The sequence below is a fragment of the Idiotropiscis lumnitzeri genome, chromosome 14 (assembly GCF_059441095.1).
Source record: "Idiotropiscis lumnitzeri isolate Australia: NSW breed Sydney's pygmy pipehorse chromosome 14, RoL_Ilum_1.0, whole genome shotgun sequence".
Lineage (NCBI taxonomy): Eukaryota > Metazoa > Chordata > Actinopteri > Syngnathiformes > Syngnathidae > Idiotropiscis > Idiotropiscis lumnitzeri.
In genome coordinates this window covers 8191303-8207138 of record NC_142404.1, presented here as the reverse complement: position 1 = coordinate 8207138, position 15836 = coordinate 8191303, and the positions used below count along the sequence as shown (strand labels likewise).

Genomic DNA, 15836 nt, shown 5'->3' with positions numbered 1-15836 from the left:
CCAAAGCTATCATTGTGAATGTTGTAGACTCAAATGATTTGACTCAGGGTCAGAAATTAGCTAATTTATCGCAGACATTAATGATTGGAAGTAATGATGCACGGATGAGTGAATCTGGGTCAGAACGGTGATTGATGACTGACACTTGGCGCATAAACATGTAGAACGGTAAACAGAACACTGGGCACACTTCTCTTAGAAATTATCAGACGTGACAAAAGAATGACTGGCAAGTTGACCAAATTAAGTGCGTTTTTGTGGGATTGTTGGTTCGCTTTTCCCTCTTCTTCTTCAGATCCACATTGACAAGAGAGTAATTAGTGGATTTTCATGGTTTTAAAAAGGGGATTGGAGTGACAGATGCGCCTGTAAGGGCTTTAACCTCCATCCTTTGTAGTTAAGACTATAAACAATAAACTTTCCAAAGCACATGTCCTTGGCTTCAATCTCAGCACCAAATGAAATAGTGGAACTTTGCATGCCGAATAAGGCTAGCAGCTGCCAGACCCCAACGCAGACACTCGCAAAGGGGGAAGCCCTGGATTTGAAAAATACCCCGTTAGCGTTTCCAGCTATGTGTTCCCGATGAAAACCTCAATCAAAAGCATTTATTTTTGCTTCTCCCACCAATAATCTCCAAAAAAGCACATGTGAGATTGGCTCAGTGAGTAGGAAACATCAGGAAACTTCTGGCCACGTGTTTTTTTTTTTGTTTTTTTTTATATATTCAAATACAGGCAAAGACTGGCTCGGACCCCCGACCCTTCCACACTTTTACCATTTGGCCTGGAAATCACATTAAAACTGTTTAGTCTTATCAATATTTCCTCAGCACAGTGATTAGATCTTGATGATCTTACTAAACCACAGGCCTGATCGCCAATCCATCACTCGGCTCCAGTCCTCACATTGTTGCTGTTTGCCTCGACCCTTGTGGCTCTCTGAACCCCCTACTGGCTGGAGACCAAATTGCTTTGGGAAATCATTTTACTGTTTTCCACACAATGTTCCCTGCCAATCTTTCAGACTAAACAGTTTTATAGGCCAGAATTTCAACAAATCCTATTGTTGTTTGCTTTAATGTACATGGTTGACTGCCTAAGTAGTAAGTCAGTCTATTAAAATTTTATTTGTCTTAGTGGAACATTTGCAGCTCCGAAAACATGTTTGGACTGAAAATAAATACATGTTTTTACGATGTTTGTGTATATATATATATATATATATATATATATATATATATATATATATATATATATGTACACACACACACAAACGGGTGTACCTATGAGAGTAAAATGAAAATAATATTAATACTATAGGGTAAATGTCATGAAATAATCTGAAAACAAGATCAAATATCATTAAAAAAAAGTCTAATTTGAAGAGAAAAAAGTGATGCGAGTATAAAAGCATGATATTGCGATTATGAACTGTAATTTTAAGAAATAAATAAAAAATAATCATAAACGTGATGTGATATGAAGCAAGTCGTAACGATGCAGGGAGAAACATGTAATGTTTAATGTGGAAAAAAAATGTTTTGAAAAAATAAACTGGTAATGAAGTCATAATTTTGCATGCATTATGTTGTGATATACTGAGGAAAAAATTGGCAGTTTCAAATGAATTCGGTGTTGATGGGCAGAGGAAGAAATCACAATGAAAAAGTTACAAATTTAAAAAAATAAAAACATTGAAAAAACGTATTATGAGGTGAAAGCAGCACTTTTTCAAAAAATTGTAACATTTCCAGATTACAGTCACGATCCAGTGCGTGAAAAAATGTTGCCTTTGTTCGTAAATTTACAAAATTTACACTCTGAAAAGTCAGTGCTTATATGTTATATGGACAACAACCAATTGGTCGTGCAATCGCGTCTTCATTCCCAGAATATTGAAACTATTTTCCTTCCATTTTTTTCAATATCTTCATTAAGGACCATCGACATCGAGCTTGCATTTTTAATAGCAACAAAAGCGCTTGCTGACCTACTTTTATTTTTCTGGCCACATCAAATTCTCTCCAGACTATCCCAGATGATCACTTAGCGTACTCATTCTAACAAAAACAAACATGGTTTGTGTTGTATGATGCTAATTAAGATGAGTCCCTTTGGTTACAATATTATGACTCTGGCAGTCTCGCTCCAAATGTTCAACCGGCTAATTCCCACTGGCTGCACTTGCAAACATCGAAATGCAATGAAGTCACCAATCAGCATGTGGCATTACCCAATAAATAAAGGCCCCCAATCTGATAAACATTGAATAATTGTCCTCTCCATCTTGTGTTTTGGTGAGTAAGCAGAGGAGGTCATTCTGTTGGCTTGAAAAAACAGCAACACCCTCAAATTGGAGACTGGAGCTTGGCTCCGAAGAGGACGTTATCGCCTGGTGATGCGTAATCCTCTGGGAAAGGGAGTCGCATAATAATGGTGAAGAAAACACACACTTACGTCAGCTTTGACCACAGATTGCCGTGATACCTTGAAGCCTCGATGCACCATAATTGCACGATTTGAGGAGTTTTTACCAAAATTTTGTTCAAAACAATGATTGTTGGTTGGAAAGGAAGAAAGACCAAATAAGTTTCTGCTGGAATTTCTACTGTTTCTTACTTATTAATTTTTTTTGTCTGTTTTCTTCATTGTTGTTGAAGTTGTTTGTTCACTTTTTGTTGTTACTTTACTGCTACTTATTTATCATCAAAGTAATACAATAAACAAGCATAATCGGTGAATGGTTGGATGGATGTTTAAGAAGGTCTATGTAAAGATGCGGAATGCTCTTGTAGCTTTTCACGCTAGCCGCCTGCTAGCTTGCTGCTGTTTGTCGTGCAGGGTTATTATTATAGTTTTGAAGTTATTTTTCATTTCGTTTTGTGTTTTACTTTATTCATTTAGTTACTTTTACTCCATTTTCAGGGTGGCTTTCTTACTTTTTACTCTTCCAAAAACAGTTTTAGCTTAGTTTTAGTATTAGTTGTAATTGTTAAAGAAATTGGTATTTTACTTGAGCGCAAGATGGGGAAAAACACCATGGTAAGTGTTCCATTGTAAAAAATTCTAATTTTTAAAACATTTTGATAACACAGGATACAGTTCAACAGTCCTCAGACTTTAAATTACAATAAGTGCAGTACTTGATACCGCTTCTAAAGTTAGACGCATGCGTGCATGCACCCTAATTAAATAAAGCTTAGATGCCTTGTTTGTCATGTTGCCAACTTCTACAGAAGATTTGTGGATTGAATTCTTGCTGAGAAATATTCATCCCAGTTGTACAGTGTACTATTTTTTTCATATATGAAACAAAATAGACAGTTAATGAATGTTTAATGATGAAAATAGTTTGAACTCGGTTAATTCAGAACTAATCAATCTCAAAGAATTGTGGTTATGCTTTGAGATACTATTGCATTTCTTGAACTTTCCTGTGTGGATTTACTCTCTTTATATTACCAAACCACCAATTAGCATCGGTGTATTTGCATCACTTGTTGCTGTATAAATTCTTCCCCACTGATTTTTATCGTGACATGGAGAAATGTAGCACAAAAAGTGTCTTTGTTGGAGTCGGTGTAGTTGTTTTAGTGGGTCACACAGGACATCTGCTATCATCCTCCAAACTAAATGAGGGTGTATAAACTTTATACCCGTGTAGTATGCTGCCCAACAAAAAAATAAATCCCCTCACATGCGTGATCGTTTAAATCAATTAAACTGAGTGAAGTTGGTAAAATCCCCCAAACCCCTCCCCCATCCACTTTTTGCCACACACACGAGGTGATGTCAAGCTAGAGTCCTCGAAGATGGGAGGTAGATAGAAGAGCCGAAACAGATGTTTTATGACCTACTCCATTTTGGGCAATGGAGTGTGAAAAACCTGCCGAGCCTTGTGCCAGCCGCAGCACAGACAGTTGAAAATAATTTAGATAGCGACGAGGCAATGACAGCTCCAGTGACCTATATTAGTTAAAACGGGACTGAGGGAATATCGGCTATAAATCCGTGGGAGTCTATTATGGAACAATCCTTGATCCAGCGGGAGATAGTCATGCCAGGGATCGCGCTCCGCAAATTTCTCTTGGCGGCCTCTGTGCTCCTTTCACACTACAAATGGCTTTGGGTATATTTTTAACAGAGCCACAGCTGCTTTCTCTCCCCCTTGTGGCGCTGCCCCATCCCTCTTGTCCTATATGTGGAAGTGGCCATATTTCCATCATCTTGACACCTTGGGATTCCAAGTTCATCCGGTAACCCTTTCCTCTCTTTTCTGTCTTCATATTTCCATCGCCATCATTTAACCGCGCTTGATCTGCGGTTTTGTTCTAGCTGCCTCAATGCTCTCTCCAAGCCATTTATCGTCTAAATGTGGGTCAGTCGTAAATAATTTCTTTGTTGTGATCGCGAACAGAGTGAAGTCATACATTGTGTTCTCGGATACTGTTTTATTTGGTTTCAGTTTTTATGTTCCTTGGGATTTATAGGATACCAGGGGACTTCAATCCTGTTCTTCAAGTGCTGCTGTCCTACCTGTTTTCCATCTCTCCCTGCATCAACACACCTGATTCAAATGATCAGGATAATCAGCAAGGTCAGTAGAGCATGGATACCTATCCTGATCATTTGAATCAGGTGTGTTGCAGCAGGAGGGAAAGACGAAGCAACCCTCAAGGAACAGGATTGAAGACCCCTAGACCATACAGTGAACTACTGCTCATTATGAGGGATATGTTCCAGACTGCTAAAGGTGAAAATCATGGTGCGCAGCGACCATTATTATTTTTATTTATTAATTAATTAATTTATTTGATAGTTTTTTCCCCCCCTCCCACAACATCCATCCATTATCTGATGCATATATTTTTTTTAAAAGAGGGTATTCTAAAATGTGGGTTACCTTGAATTAAACATGCAATGGTGTTCAGGAATGATAATTACACATTTATATTGTTTTCACCTTATTTTCCCAAATTTCTCATTTACCCTCGTAGGGTACATGGGTGCGTCAACACCACCAAGAGTTTATAGGGGGTGCATAGTTTTATAATTTTGGGAAGATCTTGTTGTTAACCTGGGATTTCCAATTTGTGTTGGGCCCTGACAGGTGTGCATGAAATTGCCATCAGATATGGTAATTAGGAGAGAGGTTGTGCCAGATCCATCAGGTATGTGGGTGTGTGGCTTATAAAGTTGTGTTTCAAAGCAAGTAGTGAGCACAGCAATACATCTTAAGGCAATGACAAGACTTTTTTTCTGGTGTCATTTTTCCATATCCTCCAGTCACTTTCATATTAAACTGAAAATGCTCAATTTTAATCAATGTAGCCTAACTATGTGCGCACCAAGCTTGTGGGAGATGCAAAAACTAGCTGGCAATGGGGAAGGGGGGGTGCACAGACGCTCTCTGAATTTTGAAGTGAATGTGCGCCTTAAAAACTTGAGAAAGGCTGTCTTTAACCAGGGATTCCCAAACTGCGGTGCACCCTCAAGTGGGCGTGTGTGATTCCAAGTTTAAGCGTTTTCACGTCTGAATAAATTGGAGAGTGGGTGAGCCAACACTTCTAAGAGGTTTAAAGAGATGTATTACCAAGGAAGCTTGGGAAATCGGCGTGTTCCAAAATGTGTGGGGGGTGAAATTAAATTAAATTAATTAATTAATTAATAAAAATTAAAAAATATTATGGCAGTCAGGTTAATAAAAAGATATTAACTGTAGCAATTAATCAATAAATTTGATATATACTCAAAGTATACATTTGAAAAGAAACATCAATTTGTGGATCGTGAGTATTTATTTTTCGGTCACGTTTTGAATACATATGCAGGATGAAACATGACGTCTTGCCTAAAAAGAGGTGCATTGCTTAAAAGTTTGGCAAAGGCTTTCGTAACATAAGACGCCCCCATCAGGTCAACCAACATTCGTTCGAGGCACTACCTGACCATTCTGACATCAGAGTTCCCCGTCTCTCTCGAAGCACAACTCCCTCATATTCAACAAATGAGTCGTTCACGGTACATATTTATTGACTGAGCTCAGCATAAGCCCTTCATATCTTCAAATCATTGCTTTAAAAAAAAAACAAACACTTCACTGCATAATGTGTTTGACTCTCAAATCAGGAGCTTGAGCCAAGAAACACACACAAAAAAACTGCCTTTCCCCACAGAGAAGAACTAGAAAAACAAGCACCAAGCTGCACACCGTGACTTGTGAGCAGGCCAACTTCTGCCAGCAAGCATTACCCGAGCCGAGCTGGGCTGCTGGCTGCTCACCTCACATCATTTTTACAACCATCAAAGTCTTCAAAGGGGCTTGAACACACAAATACAGCACGACTGCGGCGGCCCAGTACGTGGCGGAGAAAAACAGATCTGGAGTTTGTTTGTGCAACGTGAGACAGGAAAATATTCTGTTTACCATGATTGCCAATCTGCGACTCAATTATCTAATCTCCCAAGACTATGTTACGGCTTCTTTCTTTTTTCCTGCTGCAAAGACGGAGAAAAAATAAACTCCTGCAAGGAGCTCAAGCTCAAGTTTTGTTCAAACTCCCAAAAGGGAGGTAAAATGTATGTAACATTTGTGTGCCATAAAACACCGTCGTGATAATCTCCCGTGTGTGCTGTTAAAACTACAGAAGACATTTCAGTGTGTGGTCCTTATGCTTCAGCACCATATTTGACCGCACAGCTGTTGTGTCCGCAAGTGCTTTTATTAGAGTGAATCCCGTGCAACTCTGATTTTACGCGCCACCACAGAAAGTCGACGCCTCCTGTTGTGAAACTTGCAGGAACTTCATCTTGTGAGCTTGCCTTGCGAGATTAACCTTTGAACTCGCTAACCCGAGGGCGCCGCCAAGTAAAACCCGTGACGGTGACCAGCTGTGCTCATTGTTTTAGGAAAACGTGTCTCGTAAAAAAAGAAGTCTGACAGGTGAGACGCACTTCTGCAGGGATGATGCTCTTTTGACGTTTGGCAGGAGCAAATCAGAAGAATTTACAGGAGAGAGGTTTATAAATGGTAAAACATTACGATTTTTTTGGACAACAGAATCTTTCCCAGGGCAGAAACACATTTAATAATCTGAAACTCCGGAACACCAGGCTTGTACCACATGAGGCGCAAACCAAGAGATGATGACCAAAGCTTTAATCAGAGACCCCTCAAGTGATTTTCAGGTGTCACAGACAATTTGAAGCCGAACCCGGATGACTTTTGGAGAGAGGCGGGACATACACTCGAAGCAGGTTCCCGGTTCATCATCATCAGACGCAAAACATGGGCATGTCCTACCTCTACTCCTGCGTGGCGCCGAGGGACCAGACAAAACTATCCCAGCGATGAGGACCACCAGGAAGAGGACCAGAAAGCCGGGCGAGCGCTGCTGCATCCTTGTCATGTCGGTGGTGTGGAATCTTGAGACGAGCGGACCCGCGCTGGTGTCTGGAGGTTTGGATGAGGTTCTCAAGTCACGTGTGGGAGCAGGTACAGGTAACAGGTTTCTTGCTTGGATGGTCTCTGGAAAAAGGCTGGGCGACTTCTCTGAGCTGTGCAGGACTTGTGCAGCACACTTGACTGCAGGTTGGGATGCTGCTGCACCTTCTATACCTCCCTGATGGAGGGGAGGGGTCACACGGAGACAGACGCACTGGCTTACGCTCGAAAAGGAATTGTCGCCAAACCTCCCGCCCTTCTTTTCTCTTCTCTGTGTGTGTGTGTGTTTTTTTTTACTTTCCCTCCCTGCTTCGTCTGGTGAGTCCACACCAATTCTGCTTTCCATCTGCAGCAGAGGTTCTCTGACACAAGTCATTGTTTTCATTCTTCTTCCCTTGAGCTTCTCTCTGGGAATGTTTGGATGCACAGCAACGGTCACATTCACCACAGGTTAATGACAAGCGCATCTAAGATGGTATTCATATGCTTGACGTATTGATAATCTGGATGTATGCACAAAACGTGACATCTGAAACTAAAAAATTCTTGTTTTAGGTCATCTTAAGTAACCTTCTTCTGCCGCATGTCGACTTTTTCTTACTCCGCTGTGCCATTAGAAACCTCATATGTCTGGACCTTCATCAGCTCGAGGCGCCATGTACTTCATATTGTATCCTTCTCCAAGGACTTCAAGATAAAGCATCACACAACAGCCGAAAATAATTCTTTACAACAATATGTTCTATGCAGCCCAACTAATCGAAACGCAATATTCTGATTAATATTTCATTTGTGGAATATGAATTTAGCCGCAACTCTACCCTATTGTTGTTTATTCGCACGGGGCGGCCATATTGCCACTTGCTGTTGACCTCACAGCTGCTCAGGGCTCATCGAGTGACGAATGACGGCTCAGCTTGTGAATGTCACATGACCGAACTCAGAAACCAGAGGATTGGTCGTTACCCGAGCCCTGAGCAACAGTGATGTTATTTTTAGTCACGACCAAGAGGCAAAATGGCCGCCCCCACAGATGGATAAAAAATGGGTGGATTTTGCTGCTGAATTCATACTCCACAAACGCAATATAATAATAATCACAATGTTGTGTTTAGACTAGCAGGGGTGCGTAGAACATATTACTGAAAAGAATATTTGGATCTCGACTCCACCTTTTTCTCCGAGTGTCATGACAAACTGTTCGGACAAACACGTCGGGTGACTCTTAGGCCGTGCAAACGCCGCGCAGAACCTCTTAACCAACCAATCAAGACACCAACGTGCATGTGCGTGCACCCGCGCAGCTGCCAAACCAATTTGGAAGCATCCTTGTGATCCCCTTAAAAAGAGTCTGATCGTGCTTCGGCTTCCTGGTTTGGCTGCCCACGTTACCAAATAAACACACACACACACGCGCACACACACACACACACACTGAGTCAGCTTTTGGGAGTCCAGAATCGTTAAGGGCTACCATTATATTCCATGGAAACATTGTCTCTCATCATGCAGTCTATAAATATATTCTCCGGCGATGCCATGGAGACGCACCAAGGTCAAATGTAGCACAAACGTGCTTTGTGTCAGCATTACATCTTGATCTTTCTTTCAAGTACGAACCGTACAATATATCATTGTTTACAGCGACTCAGTTTACTTCTTTTTTTTTTTTTTCTTAAACATGTGTTTCTCGAAAGTTTTCATGTGCACGTTCCTTCCCCTTTTTAATGGTGGCCGGCCAAGACTTTTTTGGTGGGCCTCAAGGACACGATGTGTGTAGTAAGTGTGTGTGCATGGCGCACACATGGTCGGTAAGCACGTGCGTGTACGCGTAGTGCAGCGTCCCCGCCCTCCCAAAGTAGTTGATTATCCCACATGTCATTGCACGAGACAGGAAACGCAAGGCGTGCGCCAGCGGGGGCGTGTCCCCCGAGGAAGCAGGACTTTGCAATGGAAGCGCGCCTTTCATCACAACCAGAGAGCCCATTAAATAGAATAATGACAACAATAATAATAACGGTCTGCTTCAATGATGGACGAGCGCAGGGAGTAATCAACCTGACCTGGCCCGCTTGCTGACTGGACCTGTCGATTGAGAGGCAGTTCATGACATCACGTTATATAACAAACCCGTTTTTTTTTTTTTTTAGATCTATGACTGTTCCAACCTTGAACTACAGTGGACAAGCATTGACATTGTTTATTTTTTTTAAAGATGATATTCTAGCATTTTCTTGGAAGCGATAGAAAGCAAAACGACAGTTCTTGGACAGCTTTAGCGCCACAAACGTAAATGTTTTTGCAGCCACGGGTACATTTGATGTTTTCCAGCGTTTAAGCGGATGTTTGTTGGCAGGTGTCGGTTGCATGCGTTCAACCTGTGGAAAACAAATCAAGAGGGGGGGGTTCTGTACTTGGGGGACTTTGAATGCTAATGTTGAACAAACAAAATAGAAATGATATGACGCTTTTCTTTAAACGTGTCTTCAACTGAAAGAAACGATACTCAAAAAAGAAAGGAATATTTGGCTTTTGGTTGAAATTTTGAGATGAGCCTAAAATAGAGGAATTACGGCATTGAGAAAAAAGCTCTTGGAAAAATGTGATTTAATTAGGTTTGTTTTTTTGTAACTCATTAATGAATCAAAAAGTAATCTGATAATAATGTCCTCACTCGTGTGATGGTGTCCATCTTGTTTGCTTTCATGACAGATTAACTTTTCTTTTGCTCAGACAGTTTTTTTTCCCAGAAACAAAAGAAAACTAACATTGTCTGGAATTCTGAGCAAAAGAATCTTAAAACCAATCAAAAGCATACTTACAAGATGTAAATCTGCTCCGTCTTCTCATTTCCTCACAATGTCTCACCCAGTAAAATGTCATGTTTCAAGAAAAATAATCCGTGTCCTCAAAGTGTTGTGTTTATATTTTACATGGAAATGGAAACTAATTTGTTTAATTGCGAACCCAGTCCACCCTATTTTGTGTTTCTGTGAAAATAAGCCATGACTGCGATCCACATTTCGTCCATTATCCCAAATTATCAGCATTGAAACAACATACGGACAATCAGTTCTTGTTTTGAGCGTGTTTGCTTTTCATCAGGGGGTTCTGCGATCCAAAATGGAAGTATGTGTTAGAAGGACTGCGAGACGGATGTCAAAACAGCAATGTTGTTGAGCTACTCACGTTTTGCACTACATGCCAATTTGCAAGTCGATTTTTGTGTTAAAAGTCAAACTTGTCATAAGCGGCCGTACGAGAACAGCCACGTTTGCTTCCCTTTGCATCTCGCATTGTAAACTTGTCTTGACAATTGTTCCACGTGGTTCTTTTTTTTTTTTTTTTTTTTATATCCTCTCGGCTATTACCTTATTCCAGAAAGAGGCCCTCCGAGCTCGTGCTGCGGAATTCTGTCTGGTTTGTATCAACATGCGGAACAATCGACCTATACCATGCTCCCTCTAAATCGCTGGATCCAGTCGTAAGTCAGCCTCAAACGCTCAGATAGTTTTGATTACCATGTGTTGCGGTTCACTCATCACTGTCTTTCGCTGTAATGTTTACGCAATTTTTTTTTTTTTTAACTCTCAGTTGGACGGACTGCGCATGAAAACAAATCCAGAGTTCATGTAAAAGTTTCGATGATTATTTCTCGTCACGGCCCAAATTAAAATCCTACTTTGCTGCGTAAAACATCACATGAGGGACTTAATTTAGCATCTGGTTCGTTGTTGTTATTGTCAGGCTTGTCATACTCGAGGAATAACATTTGCTTTGGATTCACGTGGTCGGCTAATAATTTCAAAAGTTGCGGCAATTGCTTTGACAACATCACCTCTCCTTGTTTCACACCCCCCTCTCCTCTCCGCTGTTTGTCATGGCTGTAGCAAGCTAGCTCTCAGAAGCTTTTTTTTTTCCATTATGTGTCTAAACAAACATTTTTTTTCTTTCCCGTTTGACTTAACCCTCTTCACGGGTTGCCACGGTGAATCATCCTAATCCATCTCTCCCTGTCCTCGGCCTCTTCTTCTCTAACTCCAGCTGTCCGCTAGTCTTCCCTCATCACATCCATAAATCTCCTTCCTTTTTTTTTTTTATCCTCTTTGCCTCCTACCTGACGGCTCCATTTTCAGCATCCAGTTGGCAATGTATCGTCCGCAAACCCAAACCATCTCAATCTGGCCTCTCCAAACCTTTCCGTCTGTGCTGTCCCTCTGATGAGCTCATTCTTGATCCAGTCCATCTTTGTCGGTCCCCAAGTGAATGTCTGCTATCTTTTTTCATTTTAGCTCGAGCTAGTCGGTCAAAGATCACATCTCGAGTATGCGATTGGCATATTTGATTTCAATATTGTTTTATTGGTAACCACTATTGGCTGTTTTTTGTGGGTTGGTTTATGTCTGAACATGGAGGTGACCAAAATAATTGCTTCCATTTTTTTATTGTTTAAAAATAAAAGATGGTCCGTTTCATTTGTTGTGATTGGACATAATTAACTGCAGTCATTTGTTTTATTTATTAAGCTCTTTAGTGCTTTTTGTTAACGTCATCAGCTGCAGCTGTTGTCATTTTACAAGATCGCCTCTCATTGCACATTTCACTCATGAGAACTTTCAGACGACTGCGGTGCATTTGAATTCCGGGAACTTTGACGTACGTTTATTTTGTGGGTTCAAAATAAGAGGGCTTCTACTTTCAAGAGGTCCAGGAATTTGGGGGTTGGAGGTCAAACAAGTTGGATAGTCCCAAATACAACTGGATGTTACAAAATGGTTACTTATCAGTTTTACTGTTTGTCACGTTTTTCTCTGTGTGTTTGATACAATGTGTCATACTTTTTTTTTTCTTGCAGCGGCTTAGGTGCCAGTTATCATACGTGAACTCAGAAATTCCTCACCTATGCATCCAACAGTACTGGAGCCCCGCTCATAGCGTATGATAGTGGTTCCTTGGAGCATGGCCAAGAGAATTCCATCTTTTTTTTTTATATATATATATAAATGTAGCAGTTTCACTCCTTTTTACAGTGACAATTTAACCAAACTGAATTGTACTGCTTGGCGCAATGCGGGCGTATCGAATGAAGTGTCTGGGGATCTTTTAAGTGTCTTTTGCAGCCCCTGTATATGACGCGGAGGATGGAGGACAATGGGTCCTCGTTCTGCTTTTGTCATCATTCTTTTCCATCCTTTTATTGCTTTTCAGCACATCGTCAGCGTCACCCGCCTACTCGCGCCCGCCACGCAAGCACAAATCTGTGTCATGGGGAGACAAAAAAAAAAAAACTTGACAAGGTCTCGTAAAAGTAAGATGGAACAGACTCAATGAAGAAAACCTCCAGGATTTTTGTCCCCTCTCAACCGGCCACCAAAATCCCTGAAGAAAAAAAAAATCACCACTGAGTGGAAAACCATTTGCCAAAAATCCCTCCCAGTGTGACACTGCCATGTTCGGACGTGAAGCTCGTGACTTTGGAAAGGTCCGCTTGTGGGCCAAGAGCAAGAAGGTTTTTTCACAACTCAGCTTTTAAGCCTGCACTTTTTCCCTCGCTTGAACTGCTTGTGATGCAGATGATGGAAAAAAAACAAAACAAAAAAAAAGCTAATTGAGATGATTTTTCCACTCACGGATGTCTTGAACGAAGCGGCTTATTGAGTTGTCGCGTTCCAAGTTGACACAGTAAAAATGCTGGTAGCATTGAAAGTTAAATTTCAATTTGATAACCTCGCTGCTGATTGCTTGATTTTATGGATTTCCTCCATTTTTTTTTTCAACACAGTTGTGGCATGTCAAATGACAAATTTCAGCATTCAGTAGCAAGAGGAAAATATGACTGCATTGATTTTTAAACTAAACAGTGGGTTTTGTGCGTGCATGTGGTTCGGAGATCGCCGCCAAGTGTTCCCATCATTTGTGTTTCAGTACCAGAGGATATTGTTCAGAGCAAAAGTTTAATAATCTTCTTTCAAAGCCTTGGCGGAGGCAAAATTGTTACTTTTTACCTCTTATAAATACAATTAAATCCCCCAATTCACATTTCTGCGTGGAATTTATCCTCAGCTATTGTCTGAAAATCTCATCTATAAGCAAAGGTTAGAAAACAAACAAACAATCCCTGCCTAGATAAAAAAAAAAATGGTGTCTAGGAAGTATGTTAAAATATTACATCTCGACTGAGAGAAAAGTTTTGTATGTCAGGGATGAGTTCAGTTTAACCTGGGTTGTTAGTGGAGAGTTTGTTGCTGCATGTGTATGTTCACATGTTTGTGCAAGTTTTTCAAAATGAAATTGTCTTTTTTATCCGAAATGCAGCTCTCGTTTGTCTTCTTTCCCATGATTTGACATTTTTCCATTTCTGAAGAAGCTGTCCAAAGAAATTTGTTTTTTTTAATTAATTTTTCCAGCTTGTGGGTTGACCGTTTTACTACCAAATGACACGACTGAGTCTGTTCTTCCTTAATGAAATGAGATTTGATGTGTACAGAGAGACACAGGACAGAGAGGACCTCTCTGATTCTCAAATACACTCGTGATCATTAAAATATGTTTTGTTCAGTCTCTTTGGTGTCACGTGACACCCAATGGCTAAAGGACCAGCACCATGGAGAAGGCGGCTTACAGTCCTTTTCGTGCTGCACTTCACGTGCTGGGGGCGGGCACCACAGAATGAACTCTTGCTGGGCGGTCTGTCGCGACTACCAGACTAGAAAATTGACTTTTGGGTATTTTCCGATTTTTATTTTTATTTTTTTTAAATTTCATTTTTTTTTTTTCCAGGAATTAATTTCCACATTACACTCCAACCCAATATGAAATATATATTTAGTTTTTATTAGTGTTTTCTGAAGAATTATTTGTCTTGGTAAAAAAAATTCATTAAAAAATGAAATTGATGAGCGGACCCCCAAGATATCCTTGGCCCACCCAAGGAAAAAAAATCCTAGCTCCACCAGTGCTTGTAGGCAGCTCCGTCAGCCCTTCTAAATACAGGCACGATGGCAATCGGGCCGCCGTCGTCTTTCCGACCCTTTTATACTGAGCAAGTGAAGTGTGGAAAAGCGCTTTGGACAGCAAACGAGTTGAGAGTACTCAATGGGGTCGCTGCTGGCATCAAGTAAGACTTCTGCTAATTGACACTAATTTCCATAAGATTATTTAGGTGATCATTATGCCCATGTTTATTTTGCAAAACATTTTTTCGGAGTTATGAGTAAAGTAAATTGAGTTGTAAGCTTGGTCACAGAACAAATTCAACTCCAAAATCCTGGTATCAATCCAACTCTGTACGTACGCGCCCACCGCACTCTCGGTTCATCTGCAGTAATGATTAGGTTCTTTTATATTTGCATTACAGTATGATGACATGGTTCCTGGTTGTGTCCAAGTTTGTGTTGAGCGGCCTCGACAGTTGATGGAACATCGAGGCGGTACCTGGACTCTCTCTCCTCGCCAATGACGTCAACGCTGATGACTTGAACACTTGTTGCGGTTGCTGCTCTATGACTCAAGCGGCAAGCACCACTAAAGATTTTCAGGTGAACAGCATGTTCATGCATGGAATCTTTTTTTTTTGTTTTGTTTTAATTCCCTGCAAACCTTGAGTCAAAACCATCATTTCCTTGCAAACAAATCCAAATGTTTATTACCTGGGAGAAGACGTGCAGGGATGACATCGCATTGAGCCTCGATGTGGTTTTCATTTGCGTGCGCTCGTGTGGTCTTATATATCTTCCTTGTGAAAGATGGATAGCCACATTACAAGGAGGAAGATCATGGCTGACAGCAGATAGCACGCAAGGCAAATCCGCTGGCAAGAAAATGAAGTTTGGCAGTGATGTAGCTCCTCTCAAAAAGTACTTTTTACATTTAGAGCATTCACAAATCTCTAGTTAATGCTTAATTAAGCTGTTTTCCAGCAGGCAATGGAACACACCGTTTCAGTTACTTCTCTACGGAGAATATATGGCATGTCTCAAGGGAAGGCTTGTGTTTGTCAAAAAGGGCTGTAATTCATGCACACCCCAAAAAAAGGGTGTTTTTATAATTATCTCGGTTTGATTGATTGAACAACAAGGAGATGGAAAATTGAATGACTGCATACAGGAACAAACATTTAAATGACAATTATGTGTTTATCCACAAACTATAATCCCTAAACTCGTTTAAAACATTAGCATTTAAAGTAATACACAAAACTGTATAGATTTCTGCACCACAGAACTGCATCCGTTCACAGAACACAAAAGAGCTGAACAATTTTATCCATCAATAACTATTCAGCCTGCTCATCGAAAAAGACAAATGACGTACATTTTGAAATATTTTTATTTTACAGTAAATGTTTTATTTATTTATTTTTTTGGTCTTCAAGGAAACTAATGTGGTGA

General features: G+C 40.5%; 1 protein-coding gene across 4 annotated transcripts in view; it reads right to left on the bottom strand.

Annotated features, from left to right (window-relative positions):
- abi3bpa (ABI family member 3 binding protein a) overlaps positions 1 to 7638 on the bottom strand; it is a 27538-nt gene extending 19900 nt beyond the window's left edge. For 2 of the 4 annotated variants that reach the window (XM_088315411.1, XM_088315412.1), the window contains exon 1: positions 7306 to 7637. In XM_088315411.1, coding sequence (XP_088171537.1) covers positions 7306 to 7411 — 106 coding nt within the window. In that variant the 5' untranslated portion in view covers positions 7412 to 7637. Of the gene's footprint in view, positions 1 to 7305 lie in introns of all 4 variants that reach the window. The other 2 variants (XM_088315413.1, XM_088315414.1) reach the window with 2 other exon arrangements.
- Positions 7639 to 15836: the final 8198 nt, after the last annotated feature.